General features: G+C 38.8%; 1 protein-coding gene across 11 annotated transcripts in view; it reads right to left on the bottom strand.

The window, feature by feature from the left end:
• The window catches only part of OTOF (otoferlin), a 164,728-nt gene that overhangs the window by 48,245 nt on the left and 97,878 nt on the right, over positions 1 to 18,605 (bottom strand). For all 11 annotated transcript variants that reach the window (XM_039345994.1, XM_039345990.1, XM_039346001.1 and 8 more), the window contains 8 exons: positions 10,593 to 10,669; positions 9,525 to 9,651; positions 9,037 to 9,091; positions 8,165 to 8,296; positions 6,184 to 6,246; positions 3,680 to 3,764; positions 2,944 to 3,103; positions 560 to 746 (listed from right to left, as the gene is read on the bottom strand). In XM_039345994.1, the coding sequence (XP_039201928.1) occupies positions 560 to 746; positions 2,944 to 3,103; positions 3,680 to 3,764; positions 6,184 to 6,246; positions 8,165 to 8,296; positions 9,037 to 9,091; positions 9,525 to 9,651; positions 10,593 to 10,669 (886 nt within the window). The remainder of the gene's footprint in view (positions 1 to 559; positions 747 to 2,943; positions 3,104 to 3,679; positions 3,765 to 6,183; positions 6,247 to 8,164; positions 8,297 to 9,036; positions 9,092 to 9,524; positions 9,652 to 10,592; positions 10,670 to 18,605) is intronic.

The following is an 18,605-nucleotide window of genomic DNA, read 5'->3' as shown; positions in this document are numbered from 1 at the left end:
AAGATTGAAAGAATTTTAGAACCTGATAGATTAGGGCGTCCATATTCTTAACTTTCCCCTATTGCTGCTCTTCCTAGATCGGTATGAAGAGATATGGCATCTCTGAACAAGAAGGCTCTATATGACTATCATTACTATATATTGGGAAAATGCACATGTAGATTCCCTCAAATTCTTTTAATACCTTAGAAGCAAATTATTTCACATATTCAAATGCTGAAAACATATTTGGAGCTAAATTGAAATCTGTCTTTCACAGTGGTGTCATTAGTTTGTGTCAGGTCAATTCTCATAATACTTCAGCCAGCATGATCTCTGTTAAATGTATCTGGAGAGTATCAGGTTAGGAAAAGTTGCACTAAGGTACTCGGACTAAATGAAACTTCTGACTAATGATCAGTTACATTCTGAGTCCCTACTAAAAATGCCAGGATAACATAAACTTACTTATTAATTTCTCAAATTTATACATACTTTTATTTATTTATCAAACTTATATAAAATAAACATGAATGGTTGTCAGACCTGATCCATCAAGATCTCACTGGATATCTCATACCTTCTGTCCAGCAAAAAACACTTGGGCATAAGGATCCACCAGGTCTTTGTTTTCCCCAATGAGAGCTTTCTTCACATTGGCCATGATGCTAGTGTTCATCCGTGGAAGCCCCTCTGCCCGATAGATCTTAATATAGAAGCGGGCCCATTGCCTTTCTGAAGGAACTCCATCTGGAAGCAGTAGGTTCCTACAAGACACAGTAAATCAAGGATTGATGAAGAACAGTAATTATACTCAAAGCAGTGCTTCAGGTGGTCTAGTGACCTTTCCCCATCAAGGACTTGGAGGAAAAAATGTAACCTGGCATTAGAAGTATCACTAGAAGTGGGTGTGAGTCAAGGTGGGCAAACTATATACCACAGAGCAAAAGTGTGTATGAACAAGAAAGGTAACTCATGGGCTATATCTTGTCTTGGTTCTTTTTTATATAATTGTGGTGTTCCTCCGGCTCATACTGCCAAAATTCAGTGGCAAATTGTTGGACAACATTAGCACGATCCCCTTTGATTATATTGCAGTATCAGTTAATCACGCTTTTTAGCAATTTTGGTGAAGATTTTTTTAAAAAGTATTAAGCTTCTAATAGTTCTTATTGTACAGGTTGTCCTCGACTTACGACCATAATTGAGCCCCAAATTTCTGTTACTAAGTGAGACAATTGTTAAGTGAATTCTGCCTCATTTTATGACCTTTCTAGCCACAGTTTTTAAAGGAATCACTGCAGTTCTTGAGTTGTTAAGTGAATCTGACTTCCCTATTGACTTTGCTTCTCAGAAAGTCACAAAAGGTGATCACATGAACCTGGGACATGGCAACTGTTATAAATATGAGTCAGTTGCCATGTGACCAAATTTTGATCATATGACTACGGGACGCTACAATAGTAAGTGTGAAAAGTGGTCATAAGTCACTTTTTTCAGTGGCACTGTATCTTCAAACAGTGACTAAATGAACTGTTGTAAGTTGAGTACTACCTGCATCTCTAAAACTTCAAAATTCTCCCTGAAACAAAAAAGGGAAATAAAACAATAAGCCCACCTAATGTCTCTTGATGATGTCATGTTATCTCCTTACCGTTTTGTCATGGCTAAACTTTTAGTAATTATGATGGTAGTGGTGATGGTATCATTCTCAGCTACAAAAAGGATGCCTCCCTACGCTAGACGGGAAAAAAAACTTACATAGTAGACATGAAGGAATATTTCTTAAGCTTCAACCTAGTTAGATTTTGCTCCTTTGTTTGCAATCCTGGGAGGTTTTCTTTGCTGTCTCAGTGTCAAAAGGGCAGGAATCAGATCTTTTTCTCAGGGCCTTAAAACTAATATTTTCATAGTATAGATTTGCCCAGGTCTCTCTCTCTCTCTCTTTTAAATTTAAGGTTATTTGTGAAAATCTATCCACTTTTTTACCAGCATGAGCTGGATGGCCATATAAATCATATAAAAAAACAGAAAAATAATTTTAAAAAACCCCATAAGTAAACTAATCCAAAACTGCAGAGCCAAGATATGACATTTGAGATTGAGAGTGCAAAAAAAACCCAAAAACGGCTAAAATAAAGAACAAACATTACAAACGAAGGGTGGCTTTCTTGGCCAAGAGTACCCTAGAAAAGATGAAGCCAATAGATCAGTGTGTGTGTGTGTGTGTGTGTGTGTGTGTGTGTGTGTGAGAGAGAGAGAGAGAGAGAGAGAGAGAGAGAGAGAGAGAGAGAGAGAGAGAGAGAGAGAGAGAGAGAGAGAGAGAGAGAGAGAGAGATATTTTGAAGAGAGACAAGGTGAGCATTTTTCCTTCTCTAAGTTCTCAAACTGCAAACAGATGCAGAACCAGGTTCAAAGTTGTCCTGAAAGAAACTATGACTGTTTGATAATGTCAGAAGAATAATTTAGGAAAGAAGAAGTATTTATTCCTAAAAGCAAAACAGTTTGCCTTTACTGGCAGGCTGCAGAGAAATAGTGTACAGCAGCAGATTTTTATAGAGGGAGCTTGTCCAAGCTGACGTGTCTACCTGCTGTTTCTAGGGTGACACTTGAGGTGTATGTTTGTGTGTTTGTGTGTGTGTAGGTTTATTCTTGTGAACATGCAGTTCCTCTGTGAGACCTAATTTAATTAACTCTGTGTTTGCAGACCTTATCCTTTGATATGTGGATTAGGTCTGAGTAACTTAGTTGGGGTTTGAGGAAGTTTGCTAATTTCAGTTGATTAACTTAGTTTCAGCTTGACAGTCAATTGACTGGAGACACTGATTCTCAGACCATTGTGGATTCAGTTAATATTTTAAGGGAAGATGGAAACAGTATGAAGAATAAAATATATTTGGATATAAAACTTCTCACAATAACATGGGTGGAAACCAACCCTGCCCGGTAGCTCCTACTTCTCACCCTTCAATATCATCCTCATCTGTCTCATTAGCTTTGTGTGGAGTCTTAATATTATCTCCTTTGCCCACCACTGCGATGTCAACCTTCACGTAGCCTTTCAGCCCAGCCGTGATGTCCTCCGGGTCAGACAAGATGGCCCACTTGTGGTAGAACTGATGCTCTGCAAGGAAAGGGGAAGAAAGTACTATGAACAAGCTAGAGCCCTGTTGGCAAGACTAACACCCTATTAAAACAACATTTGCTTTAAACATTCATGTCTGTATAGGACTATAGAGGACAGCAGCATTCGCAGAATAACATTATTTTTTAATCTAGTCTTACATTCCATCAGATGAATGTGGTTTCCTCCAAAACTATTGACTAATTAAATATAATCTACTATGTTTGGATGAACATATAAACTAGAATAAGCATTTAAAAAGCAGAAAGCAATGCTTCTGAGAATCCCATGGCCATGCTAGAGGAGAAAGAAGGCCACAAGAATTACACTTTTGCTGTGGTCTCACAGCAACCTGGGACATTGATGAAAGGCTACATTAGAAGTGGATGGATCTAGTTCTACTGTCAGTAGAAACTGGATATTTAATAGCTCCTGGAATACAGACCTGGGAAACTGCATGGAAATGAGTTCTTGATGTAAAGTGCCTCTCAAGCGAAATTTCCAAGACCAGAAAAAGCAGGAGGCTTTCTCTTACATAGCTCTTTCTTCCACAAAATATTATTTTCCATTACATACCTGGCTGAGTGTAAACAGTTCCCACATCCATTTTGAAAGAACCCACCAAGGTTCCACTGCGCAGGATGTTCTTGGAGTGAATCACCTACAGTTTAACAAAACAGAGGTAATTTCAGGCAAAGAGGACCACAGGATTGCCAAGAAACCTGCCTTGGATTTAGCTGCCTAAATCCTGGAATGTTCTCCCCAGGGAGATTTCTCTGCCTCCACCTCAAGGCCCCCGTCACTCTAAAGCAAAGACCTTTCTTATTTTTCTGAGCATCTGAGTATCTCTTAAATGGATTTTTTACACTTATTTAACAAACTTAAAAGAGGGACTGTAAAGTTTTAGTCTCTGTTTTACAGAAGAACAAAATCACATGACTAAATAAGATCGCAGTGGTTGGGATTACATAGAGCCATGGTGGCACAGTGGTTAGAATGCAGTCCTGCAAGCTACTTCTGCTAACTGCCGGCTGCCAGCAGTTTGGCAGTTCAACTCTTTCCGGCTCAAGGTTGACTCAGCCTTCCATCCTTCCAAGATTGGTAAAATGAGGACCCAGATTGTTGGGGGCAATATGCTGACTTTATAAACCAGTTAGAGAGGACTGTAAAGCACAGTGAAGCAGTATATAAGTCTGCTATTGCTATTGCTATTTTCTTCCCCCACCCCAGTTTTCCTCTATTTTAATTAATTGACTGAATGCTGATTCTACTCTATTCTGTTCTGTTCCTTTCCATTCTGTTCCACTCCATTCTATTTTGTTCTATTCCATTAGTATTCTATTCTGTTCTATTCTGTTCCATTCTGTTCCGTTCCATTCTATTCCATTCCATTCCATTCCACTCCACTCCACTCCACTCCACTCCACTCCACTCTACTCTACTCTACTCCCTTAATTTCAATTTCTACTGCCCACTGCCAGGTGTTCAAAACATAATTGGGTAAATAAATAATATAAAATGTATATACATCTGAGAAATATAAGAGACATTAAAATACAATCCTATTAATGTCAATATAAATATGTATTTCAGCTGGTGAAATGCTAATGAGCCCAAAGCTGCATGTATTGCAGGCTACCCAAAAGACAGTTATTATTAAATTGTTCAAATTAAGGAAAAGCTCACATTTCTCTAAGGGCCACATTTTCCTCTGCTTGTTTTCTCTTTTTGCTAATCTCAGGAGAGAAGCAAAGATGCTGCAGCTGCACACGTCTTACTGAAAAGATTTGTCATTTGAGTGCAATAATTTCAGATTGCTAGTTCTACTAAATTTTCAAGACAGCTCTGCTGTCAAAAATGTGATTCTAAATCAGTGGTTCTCAACCTTTTTAATGCCACGACCCCCAACCGGTCATAAGTCGAGGACTACTCAACCAGTCGTAAGTCGAGGACTACCCAACCGGTCGTAAGTCGAGGACTACCCAACCGGTTGTAAGTCGAGGACTTTCCCTGCCCGGGAGCACTGCGCATGCATGGTGCCGCCCCCTGTGCCGGCCGAGGCATAGCTGGCAAGGGGCAGTGATGGCGCAGGGCGACCACCGGCTGGGCCACCAGCTGGCCCAGCCCAAGGGAGGTAAGGCACCCGCTGGGCCCCACGCGCGCCAGCAACCCTCCCTGTGCCTACCGGCCTCCCACCTTCCACCCCTGGCCCTCTTTTACTTACATTTTTAGTAGTTGCTCAGCAGGGAGGGGTGGAAACTTCCAGACAGCTCGCCTTCGCTGCAGACAACCTGCAGCACCGTTTGCAGAATGGGACTTTTGGCGGGCTCAGCAGGGCAGAGACAGCCTGGACAATTCCTATTGGCTTTTGAAACCCAATAGAATTAGACTCTATTCAAGAGAGTCTATTCTATTGACTTGCAAAAGCCAATAGAATAAAAGGGAATAGCACAGCCAAGGAAAAGGGGGAAAAAAATGGCAGACTGCGTTGTTTGGCAACCCCCGTGAAATGGTCGTTCGACCCCAAATGGGGTCCCGACCCACAGATTGAGAACCACTGTTCTAAATAGATAAAACAGATAAATGGATAAATATTAATGTAAATTGAAAAGCAACACCAATAAGAGGCAATGGCAATTTATATTTACATTGGTGCCAACAAAGTGAGATGGATAGCTATAACACTTAGATTTATATACTGCTCCATGGTGATTTACAGCACTCTCTGAGCAGTTTACAATGTCAGCATATTGCCCCCTCAAAATCTGGGTTCTCATTTTATTGACTTCAGAATGATGGAAGGCTGGGTCAACCTTGTACTGGTGAGGATCGAATTCCTGGCTATGGGCAGAGTGTGCCTGCAATATTACATTCTAACCATTTCACCACCACGGCTCAATATGAAGTCATCAGGTTCCAAGCTCAGCTCAAATGAGAGCTACGTTCCCCATTACTGATCCATATCTACTCTAACTGCATCTCAGGCTACCATCTTTCAAGATGGGAATACTTTCTTCTTCAGTCATGCTTCAGGGACTGTTCCAACCAAGAAAGTGAACTGAGAGGTAAACATTGCTCACCGATAATTTGATGATTTTATCAAACATGACATCTGGGGGAATGTGAAAGTCAAATACAAAATACTGAAAGAGAAAGAGAGATAAAAAGGTTACCAAAGTCCTTTATAGTAAAAAGATCAGTAATAAAGAATCAAATGAAAATAGTAAGTCATTTTGTTTTCTCCAGATATATTTCATTACAGTTTGATTGTCTAAAAAAATATGGCCATCCAATATTTAATTTAGCCCTTAGACAGACTAGAAGCAGTGGCAGAACAAATTTATTTATTTATTTATTTATGAGACTTATATACCGCTTTAAGTGCGAGCACTCTCTAAGCGGTGTACACCAGTAAGCAATGTATATATATTTACATTGCCCCCAACAATCTGGGTCCTCATTTTACCTACCTCGGAAGGATGGAAGGCTGAGTCAACTTGAGCCGGTGAGATTTGAACCGCTGACCTGCTGAACACAGTCAGCTAAAGTGGCCTGCAGTACTGCACTCTAACTGCTGCGCCACCTCGGCTCATAATCTAGAGCTAGAATGCTAATTTGAGAAAGACATAAATATTCATATGTCAAAGCAGCCCTAGGGTTTTCTTCAGAACCCTGGGGAAAAACGTCTGTGGAGATTCTTAGTTTTTTCCGCAAGGAAAAAACAGTCCAGTTGCCTTTTGAAAAAGCACCTTTGAGACTGGAGAAAAATGGTAAGTCTAAATAAACATTTGTGGTACTTCTAAGCCAGGGGTCTTCAAACTTGGCCCTTTTATGACTTGTGGACTTCAAGTCCACAAGTCATAAAAGCACCGAGTATGAAGACCCCTGTTCTAAGCAATGAAAAAGCATGTTAATATAATCATAACCTGAGAATCAAAATTAAATGAAAACAATTTTACCATTTGGCTAATGGAATCATACTTTATTTTGTAAATTGTAGCCTCTAAAATTATTATTTTACCAGAAGTCCACACATTTCTTAATCAGCAGGTCCATTCAAAATTTTGTAAGCATGTCATGGGCAGAAATGATTGGTATAAGGGAATATAATTACTTACCAGAGGGAAAACTAATGAATTTCTCCCAAATTTGCCATCTCAACATTTACTCTGGGTGGATGATTATTTCAGTATTTCCACACAAAACGTTGCAGTCTAATCCCCACCCCTCATCCCCATTATTTTTGTTTTCTAAGAATGTTTAGAAAGAGAGAGAGGTGCCTTTGGACATACTGAGCCCAGGCATTATGTTGGAAATACAATGTCATATAGTTTTCATATTTTGAAATAAATATTGCTAATTAGATAAAAAGGTGGTGTTTATGAGGCATGAATTAAGACAAAGGTCCAGCCCTGGCCTAATCTGCCACCTGTAACACAGTAAGTAGGAAGAGCAGAAACATTAGCCCTGATTACATATGATAAATAATATAGCCATTATTATATCCAATGGTCCTGCTGCCTAGGGAGATTCTCAGTCATCCAATTCATAGTTATTCCAAAGATTCTTTTTCATGAGGCAACTGGACTTTCTTGTTTTTCTTTGAAGATGTTTCGCTTCTTATCCAAGAAGCTTCTTCAACTCTCAGAAGCTGAAGAAGCTTCTTGGATGAAAAGCGAAATGTCTTCAAAGAAAAACAAGAAAGTCCAGTTGCCTCGTGAAAAAGAATCTTTGGGACAATGGTCCTGCTCTTTCTTTCCACCAATCAATTTGCTGACCTAAATCATAAACAAGCTTATATCGAGATTTTTTTCCAAGTACTGACAAAGATGCTCCAGTTCACCTCTTTTTAATATTCTGAGATCTTGGTGGGAATTTATCCACTTTCCTATAAAGACAGGCAATGCTTCAGCCCACCTGCACAAATCAGTCCTGAAACCTCATTGACAGCTAAGAGGAATCTCTTTTCCCATGTTTGCTGGGGGTGGAGGGGGGGTGTTCTAACCTAAATATCTATCAAGAAGGAATTGACAGGTCAGTTGTTACAAGTAGCAAGCTAACCTCATTATAATAGGGGCAATTAGTTGATTCCTTCATGGATGTGTACTTCTTCTCATCTCCCACTTCCACACACACCACAGGATCCATGTTGAGCCCCACCAGCTGCCGCGCTTCAATTACTGTGATGCTGACCTGGTGAGAGAGAAAAAAGAAACACATAGTTAAATTCATTCCCAAAGATCCATCATCCTCCTTCTAATTTCTCTCTTCTCATTTTCTTCCTAAAAGGAGCTACGTGCTACCTATGAGTGCTATGCAAAAGCCAGAAAGGCTTGTCAATTTGCAGCATCTCAAAGCCTTCAAAAGTTGTAGGTGCTTCATCACTGGAGGTTTTTTAAAAAAGACTGGACAACCACCTGTCTGAAATGGTATAGGGCCTCCTGTTTGAGCAGAGGATTAGACTAGAAGACCTCTAAGGTTCCTTCCAGCTCTATTCTGATTGAAAGGGGATTTCTGTAATCCTGCTCCATCAGCTAGCAGCAGGATGGAGAATATAGCTGCTTCACACAACATACTATGTTAAATTGTGGTTAGCAAGTTTATGCTTCAGAATGTTGCGTGTGCCAAAGCAGTTGCATTGATTCAATCAAGCACAGATCTACTAAGCATAGGTTAAGCATGCTGCAATAGCACAACCGGCTTCTGAGTTGTACTAATTGCACTTTCCCCCACCTGATGTGGCTTCAACAATTCCTACTTCGGGACATGCTTGCTCAGGAGCATGTAAGATGCCATGAAGCATACCAGTTTGTGAAAGGTGGCAATAAGGGTGAATAGATATTCATGCTGATTGGAGAAGGATTGTGGTGGTGGAGACAATGAACTCCAAATATTACTTCCATAGCACAAATGAGAGACTGGAAGCATCTCACCTGGTAGTCCATTGGTCTTCCTGCGCTGGGCTCCATTTTAATATCTGGCTTGGATCTTAAAAAGACCATGATAATAGTGAAAGATAATAACAATGACATAATAAATAACAATATAATATTTAGCCCTTTGTGTATATATTTTATACAATGTGTAGCTGGCTTCATTGTGGGATAGCACAATCTGTAAATCTATCTATTGCGAGATGCAAATGTAGGCTTATAGTTTCGCATTGTGAATAAACCAGCCAAAAATCCTAACTCCATAAGAAGGAGCAATAGATCTGATGAGTCACTTTGAATCTTAGGCAAAAGGTTATAAAATGTAGTCACTTGTTAATAAAGGCGGGATAGAAATAAATAATATATTTTAATAGGTTAATATTTTTCCTCTAATGTTATGTGCCACAATTTTCATTCTTTCTCACACCTTTTTTACACCCTGACATGTGTAGAGCCAATCTCCACTTTTTGAGTTGTCTTGTACTCACCTCTTATTAGACACATTGGTGGTCACAGCTGTTACTGATGCCAGGGAGATGGTATCTGGATCCAGGCCACCTCCAAGCCGTATTGCTTTACGGTCCAGATCTTCTGCTTCCAAGATAGCTGGTTGATCTGCCCAGGAAAGACAAGTCATAGTTAAAACATTTGAGTGACTATCACAAAACTTTAACTCTAGGCACCCTTTCAAGAAGGGTGAGAGAAACCTGAAGAAGTATGGTGAGTTGTGATCTAGTCATTTAGAACTGGCACTATTAAAAGTGCCTGGATGAGTATTCTCCAAACTGGTGAGTTTCAGCATTCACAGTTCTCTAGCTAGTAAGGCAATGGGTGAAAATTCATTTTTTGGGAGGATTCCAAGTTATGATAAGTTGATCTAGATTATTTTGTTTAATCAAAGCTATTTGCACCACATTCTCAGAGAAGTGTAGAGATAGCAGGATATGTCATCATGAACTGAAGTTTTGATATATACAGTAGAAGAGTCTTCTCACCTCAAAAGATACATAAGTCTGGACCATGCCACTGACTTTCTCAGTAGCAGTTCAATTCTATGGAGCACTCTCTCTTGCAAGAACAGATGGCGCCTATCTTACTGGCACTTTGTAAACTAAACAAAACAGTGTTTTGACTCTTAGGGAAGTTTAAAATATTGAGCCCCTCTAAAGTTTTTGATTCTTTACTGGAGGGGGAGGGGGGATGATAATTAAATGTTGCATTTTTCTTGTTTATGTAGGGTTTCATTGTTCCCTGCCCAAAATCTCTTTTGGATGCAGGAGGCTGTATGTATGTATATATGTATTGTGTGTGTGTGTGTGTGTGTGTGTTGTAAATCAACCAACCAATCAATTAATCAATCAATCAATTTATAAACAAGTAAATACAGGAAATTGGCTTTCCTAGGATAAAATGAAGGCAGAGAGAGTTATTTGAATTCAAAGGGGTACCTATCTTTTTCACTTAGTCTAAAACTGCTAATCTGCAGTCTCAGGCTACAACAAGATTGTAGTAATTCACTGATTTGATTGAAGTTTAGGTGGTGTGCATATGCATACCTTGCTTTCGGTGATGATCATCTTTTGAGGGACGTGTTTTGCCCAACTTCATGGCTGAAAAGACTCCTCTCCCAGCTCTGTAAGCAAAGCAGATACATTAAGAACATCTTTATGTCATCTCAGAACATAAGCAAAAGAGAGAGGTTCCTTCTCCAAGAAGCAGCTGAGAAACAAACTGAGGAGAAAGGCAAATAAAGGAAATAGTGGGAGAAAGGAAACAAGAGAAAAATATGAGCAAATTCATTACTCCTACTTAGAATTTGTTGTAATTTGGGATGAATCAAGAAAATATAAACATATTTGATTCTTGGTGAGGGGTTTTTAACCAAGAAACACAATGGCTGTTCTCTAAGCATGAAATGCATTTATTGGGACTAGTAACTATTTCACACATATGCCATGTCCATACCCAGAGCTTCAAATGGACTGCCATTATTCAAATTGTATTGGCATGAATTTTCCTGCCCTTTAGCCATTGTGGAATCCTCAGTGTGTTCTCTGAGCTAGATTTTTTTTTGCTTATAGATGTTACGTAATTAGGTAACATCTTCAGTGACAGAGAGTGTGGGGTTTGCTCCTTATTTGTATACAATAACTTGCCCTGCCTATGTTGGTGGTGATGTGGTTTTCTCCTTGGAAGTTAACTGTATAACAAGGAGCAAACCCCATTTACAATGGCATTGATGATATTATCTAGTTCAGTAATAACATGTCTACAAACAATCAAGCTCAGAGTTCACTGAGACTCCACAGTTCAGTCATGAGTTATTTATATTATCTTCTATTGGACCTTTTTGTTTTCCAGCTCTGCATCATTTGCATTTTGATTTCTTGAAATATGTAGGGATCCACAAATGCTGTTATACTATATGCTTATAGATCTGTCATCTATTTTCCTCCTTACTACAGCAGAATCTGCAACCTTAGGTAACATAGACTATAAGACCTTAAAGCCATCTTCTACTCCAATCTTCTGTTGGGCTGAAGATCACTCAGTACACTTTCTTTGATATGTCAATTATCATACTCCAAAGATGTGGGGGAGGCCAGGATTCAAACTTATTTGAGGATGATTTGAGGAGATTTTAAGGCATAAGGTACTTGATTTTTCTTTAACTCTTACAAACTCCAAAAATGCCCCCCCCCCAAAGTAATAGATGTTTTAGCTGCATTAATTCTGGAGATGGAAAACAGGGCTAATGCTTTTGGAAAACAGACTATTCTAGTTGTCAGCCAAATTAGGAAAGCTATGGAATTGACTGGGCTGGGAAGGAAGGAAGGAAGGAAGGAAGGAAGGGAGGGAGGGAGGGAGGGAGGGAGGGAGGAAGAAAGGAAGGTATTGTTTGATAATTATTTTAAGTGAGGCTTCCCCAGTATGCTCTCTTCTATGTTGGCCATAGCCTACATAATCCATGGCAACCTTGCTGGGAAAAAGGTAGACATGGAACAATGGTTTTAAATTACAAGGAAATAGATTTTGGTTGGATATCTGAAAAAAAATCTTAACAGTAAGAATTGTTTAACTATGGAACAGACTGCCTTAGAAAGAAATGTACTCCCCTTTGCTAGAGTGTTCAGACAGAGGCTGAATCTGTTGGGGATGCTATAACAGTAGATTACAGCAATTACGCACGGGATTTGACTGATTGATTTCCTACTCTTACTGGCCTTATACTGCAAGATTATAAGAAAAGGAACTCCTGCTTATGCCAAAGATGGGCAGTCTGCAGGTGCATTTAACTCCACCTTTCCCTTTCTTTCGTTGTTATTTTTGTTGTTATTGTCGCAGCTCCAACAACCTTCCTTAACCATGCACCAAAAAGTGCTCATTTCTGAAGGTAATTAAGCAATTCACTTGACAAAGCCTTTGGGTAGGTTTAATCTGCCTAAAATGTCAGAAAAACTAAACAAACAAAACAGATACCCAAATGCCAATGAAATAAATTACACACCCCAATGAACCTGTTCTATTTGTCCTGAAGTCACTGTTCTATGTACTGTATTCCTTGAGTATCCCAAATCATACTGAGTGCATTATTTGTTATGCAATGGGACCCATATATGTGTCATTTTACAACTGACAAAGAGGACTGGGCTCTCCCTGGAAGATTTTAGACTATGGAAAGCGGAATAGTAAAGAAAAGAGGGGAGAGAAAAGCAAGGGCACTGTGAAATGTGAAAACAAAATGAATTTCTGACATTTAGACTTGGATCTCCTCATAGCTTCACGTCTGGAAGAAAACCTAGTAAACCTAATAGGCTTTTCATAAGGAAATGCTCCATCTGGAATTAAACCAAAGGTTTCATAGAAAAAAAGTGACATCAAGTATGTCTTCTAAAACTTAACATAAGAGATAACAGGGAGGATATGACTGGCTTTCAGGGATTCTGTTACTGTAGTATATTTAAAAATTTTCAAGAGCTATCCTAAGGCAGTCAGCTGAAATGCCAATTAATTGATCATTAATATTCCTTTGAAATATAAAACCATGAAAGGGGACCATCTGGCTGAATGCAATGGAAGTGATGGATGGGGGGGGGGATGCTGTTGGGTGAGCAACAAACAGATGGAAGGTATGATAGGACTCTAGAGGCAAAGCAGTTGGTGGAAAGCAGATTGTTACCTCAGTCAGATATTTTGAATCTCAGGGTTATTACATAACTTCTATTAAAAGCAATAGTGAAACTCCTCTCTTACATACTGTATATACACACACTAGGGAGGTCCTCTTATTCAGTCTCCATTAGCTAAACAGAGAAGGTGATAGCTAACAGACTATAATTAGCACAAAGATACAAACTAAACTCAGAAAACTCCTGTATTACATGTCACCCAAGTATTATTTTCTACACACAGGGAGAATGAAAAAGGAGGGCAAAACAGCCACTCTGTGCATCAGAGGGTATATCAGCTAAGAGCCCATCAGACCCATTTTTTTTTCAGAATGAGTAGACTTTATTGAAGATAAAGTATATATCTAGCAGCATAGATTTTGGAATAGTATGTAATATTCTTTGGAACAGCAGGCAGTATCAGCTAATGTCAAGGAGATCATTCTCTTTAAATAGTGCCTTTGCAAACTCTTTGTATCCCACCCACTTTTTAGTAATATAAAATGCAATTCCCCCATGCAAATACGCTTGCTAATGACGCTTGTTCTAGAGTGACATCTCAAATATGCCAATAGATACTCTTCAACCCATTCATAGCAGAAATATTCCTACAAACCTTTCAGAGATTAGGAAATCAAAGCAGCTACTTACCTGTTCCAGGTAAGGCAGAATCAGACCTCTTTACCAATATCTCACAATTACACTGACAAAAGTTTGAAAGGCGACTTTGGGGCATGAAGTTACTGAGACAGGGAAAAGAGTTCCTGATCCATTTCCTGCTCCTACACCATTTTGGGACAATTGTGTCATTAAACTCAGGCCCAGTTGCCCTCCATTTTCGGACATCACCAAAAAATAACAGCACGGAGGGGAAAGGAATGGCGTAGTTAGGAAGCCAGCTGTGTTAGCAGAGAATTGATACCATCCCCTTCATGAATATTGGATGAGAACACCTGAGACTGCTTGGCAAGGGCTGAATAGCAGCCATTTCAGATTCCCAGCAACATTTTATTTTCTCCTCAAAGGGTCCAAAATCGTAGCCTTAGAAGAGGTTTCCATCATTTAGAAACTTAGTTTGGGAGCCATTGCTTTTTAGGTCTCTGGGCTTTTATCATTTTGCTCCATTATTCCTAAATGGGTGTTCAGAACGTACACACTAAATTTTTGTAAAAAATCTAATCTTAGCTGCTAATCTTTCACCTGCTTGGTGAAAAAAGAGCCACAAGGCTGCCAACTGTGGCATCTGCCTGAATTCCAGATGAATTCTAAGCATGGGTCTGATTACGGCTTGGAAATGAATTATTCACAGTTAAATCTGCTTTTTTAACATCAAGAAACATTTTGAAATGTATTAAGGTCATCTATCTTGTGGTCAGAGATGAAGGAGAGATTAAATCTTAGGGCTGGTTCTTAGGTTTCTAAGCTAAAAAACTCATTCGTTTTTGGGTAGCTTGTGAATCTGCCACTACTTGGAGCGGAACAAAACCCTCAAGTTCAGGCTTCCAGTTCTAGTACGTGGCGATGCCGGTCGTGGCTAGGGACTCGTCTCCAGTCCGGCCGGGTTTTCTTCGTCAGTAGACCCCTTAGTGGGTCAAACGTCGCCCTGGAGGGGCGACCACCGAGGAGGAGGCTTGCTGATGACTGCAGGAGAGCGGCAGCTTCTCCCGTGGCTCCAGCTATTTCCTTAGGGCCGACACAGCAAAGATTGTCCTGCAAGATGGCCAATTACCCTGCTGCACCAGCCAAAGTCACAATTACACCTAAGTGTATCAGACCCACTGTGGAGGATATGGGTGAGACCTTCCTTGCCCCTCTCTTTGCCCTATTTGATTTTTTTTATTGCCTGTAAAAGCTTGGTTGGAATTACTTCCCCGTCTGGAAAAAGCAGCTTTTGTATATGTGGGAAGAAAGGCTCTGAGAACAAAAAATTTAAAGACTACATTTTATTTTCATTCATTTTGGGATACAGAAAAAAACGCTTTTTCAAATTGTATTATTTTATATTGGAAGATTATTTCTTTTTTCACTTTTTCCTTTAAAAGATAGAAAAAAGGGAAAAAATGGTGTCTGGAAAAGATTTTTTATTTACTGAGGACATCTAGTGGTGAAAAGTTAATATTGTAACTGTGGATTATTCTTTGGAGAGAAGTACCTTCAAACTATTCCTGGATAAGATAAGCTGATGCAGCTGTGGGAACTGAGGGGGTGGACACTGCTTAACTACAGTTTTTACTAAAAAGAATAAAGAAAGGATCTTCTTTAATCACTTTTAAAATGGAGAAATTGTACTTTCACTTAAATTGCAAGCTTATACTGGAAAAGATTTATGAGGCTACTGAAGAAATAAGGAAAAGGATTACTACAGAACGAAGAGCCAACTCTACCCTAAACTCTCAGACTGACTTTCAGATCACATCTGATTACTCTACAAACCAAAACAGAGGAACTAAGGGAGATTAAAGAGGAATTTGCTACAATGAAAGAGAAAAAGAGCCAGAAACTCTCCTTCAAATCTTAAAATTGATTCTCAGACTACATTTGACTATTCTACAAACCAAAATACACTAAAAGATGACTTCATTGAGAATACAGAGGAACTTATTTTACCTTACAAGCATCTTATCTATATTTTTGAGGATCAGAAAAAGCAAAGATTGAGATTTGAACCTTTAAAGCAGCGAGGCTCCAAGGATAAGAGAAATAGAGGTCCAATGCAGAAGACAGGAGGCTTCTTACTGTCTCAAATGGTATTACAAGCAACAAAGAGAGACCTATCGGATGAAAGGGAAGCTCTGTTGTAGAAACCTGCTTGGCATAAAAAGAAGCCTAAAATAAGACTGAAAAGAGAAACTTAAAACTATATATACTGGATTTAAGGCATTTTAGAACTATAGATTGATTTAAGGACTAAGATCTTGAGTCAGAAGTAAGAAAAATGGGTGATTATTAGAATATATACATTAAATAGAGTAAGAAGCTATTTTTTGAAATAATAGGTTTATTTGTATGAAAATTATTATGTAATGGAATGAAGAATACTGAAGAGGTGTTTTAGTTCGGGACTGAACTAATAATTAATTGAATGTTATTTTAATAAGATGATGTGTCTGTTTGATAATATGGATGTTATTAGGTTTGATAATTAATTGGATGAAATTAGAACCTTGTCTAATGGACTTAAATGATTTAAGATTACTATTTCTTTGTCCATTTAAAGAAATTGATTGATGGATGGATTAGATATGTATAGGATAGATCAATATTTTAGTTTAATTGGGAGATATTAGTGGAAGAAGAAATAAACAAGATTTATGATAAAATTAAGGAATCGGGATATATTTGGAAGGGATACCTGAACTGATAATGTGGTTATTTAAAGTTAAATTTGATTATGGTATTGTAATTGCATAAAGCTCTAAAACAGGTTTAGGATTAATAGAAATTTAAGTTAGAAATAGACTATTTTAAATATATTAAGCTATTTGAGGGAAATAGAGAGGGAATATTTGAGGTACTGACTGAACTATTTATATATGTTTTGTCTTTGGATTTTTGATTACCCCAGCACCACGGTGTGTCTTGAGCGCTTTGTCTTAAGAATTAAAAAAACAATAAAATTTGTTTTAAAAAAATCCTCATGTTCAGTGAAGAGTAAAGTGGTTGGAAAGATCTTGTCCCTGGAAAGCCATTGCCAGTTAGAATGAACAGTGTGAGGTTAGATGAAAAAATATTTGATCTTGAACTTTCTTTGGGTGTAGAAGGCTTGCCTTATGGTGACCTTGAGAATAGAAAATGTTTACCACCTGTTGCCTATCCATATTAAAGTTATACACACACATGGCCCTTCCCTTGTATACATGGGGTTTTTGCTTGGGAAAAATTAATCAAAATTAAAAAGGAGCAGTCAAGGAGCCATGATGGCACAGTGGTTAGAATGCAGTATTGCAGGCAAACTCTGCCCCCAGCCTGGAGTTCAATTCTACTGGCTCAAAGTTGATTCAGCCTTACATCCTCCCAATGGCAGTAAAATGAGGACCCAGAATGTTGGGGGCAATATGCTGACATATGTAAACTGCCCTTTGGGGAGGTATGAAAGTATTATCACCATTGCTACAATCACACTGTCCTATATTGACCTAGCCATTTGAGCCATTTGATCTAGTGTGGTATTACTGGGAATGGAAAGGCATTTGGAAGGATCCGGTATTCAACAAGTCATCAGTTGAAACTGACTCTGCTACTGTATTGTGCAAAGTTGAAAAAAAATACCAGTATCCATTTGTTATGAAATGTGTCCATATATAAATTAGATAGGTAGGTAGGTAGGTAGCTATGTAGATAGACAGACAGGTAAGAGTAATTGCACAAGTTGAACAGAGAGTCAGATAATAACATATAAGAACGGTTGCAAGAATTGGGTATGGCCAGTCTAGACAAAAAAAGAAGGACTAGGGGGGACACAATAGCAGTATCCCAGTACTGAGAGGCTGCCACAAAGAAGAGGGGGTCAAGTTATTTTCCAAAGCACCAGAAGGCAAGACAAGAAACAATGAATGAAATCTAATCAAGGAGAGAAGCAAATTGGAATTAAGGAGAAACTCCAACAGGGAGGACAATTATCCAGTAGAACAGCTTGCCTTCAGAAATCGTAGGCACTCCATCACTAGAGGTTTTAAAGAAAAGACTGGACAACCACCTGTCTGAAATGATATAGGGTCTCCTGCTTGAACAGGGGATTGGACTAGAAAACCTCCTCCAGCTCTAGCCTGATTGATTGATTGATAATTTTGCCAATTGGACCAAATTAAATCAAACACCAGAATTTCAGAGCAGAGTGGATTTGGAAAACAAAGTGGTACTTTTTGTTACTTGGTCAGTTAGTGGGCTCAATCACACTTGAGTAATTTCAATCCAGAGCTCACGCATTCATTGTGTCCATACAAGAGGAGCTAAATGATCTTCAAATTATGCCTTATCTTTTTATTGTGTCCTATAAATATGAAAGTTTATTATGCAAATGAAACATGATATCAGTATTCCAAAAAGCCCTCGGGTCTTGGCTATGTTGTCAGACCTGGGGTTCCCAGGTGATCATTTGTATTTTTGCTATTTTTGCAGTTCGGCAGTTCGATTCTCACCGGCTCAGGGTTGACTCAGCCTTCCATCCTTCCAAGGTTGGTAAAATGAGGACCCGGATTGTTGGGGGCAATATAATAAATAAACCACTTAGAGAGGGCTGTAAAGCACTGTGAAGCAGTATATAAGTCTAAGTGCTATTGCTATTTTATGTTATGTATTAATAAGGTTTTTTTATATTGCACATTTTGCTTTTTATTTATTGTTCTTATTGATTTTTGTTCACTGCCAAGAGTTGCCTTTGGTGAGATTGGTGGCTATATA

The sequence above is a fragment of the Crotalus tigris genome, unplaced genomic scaffold, assembly GCF_016545835.1.
Source record: "Crotalus tigris isolate CLP2741 ecotype Arizona unplaced genomic scaffold, ASM1654583v1 scf7180000017987.690289119674:8195010, whole genome shotgun sequence".
Classification (NCBI taxonomy): Eukaryota; Metazoa; Chordata; class Lepidosauria; order Squamata; family Viperidae; genus Crotalus; species Crotalus tigris.
The sequence above is the reverse complement of the archived record's forward strand: the minus strand, read 5'-3'. Positions and strand labels throughout refer to the sequence as shown.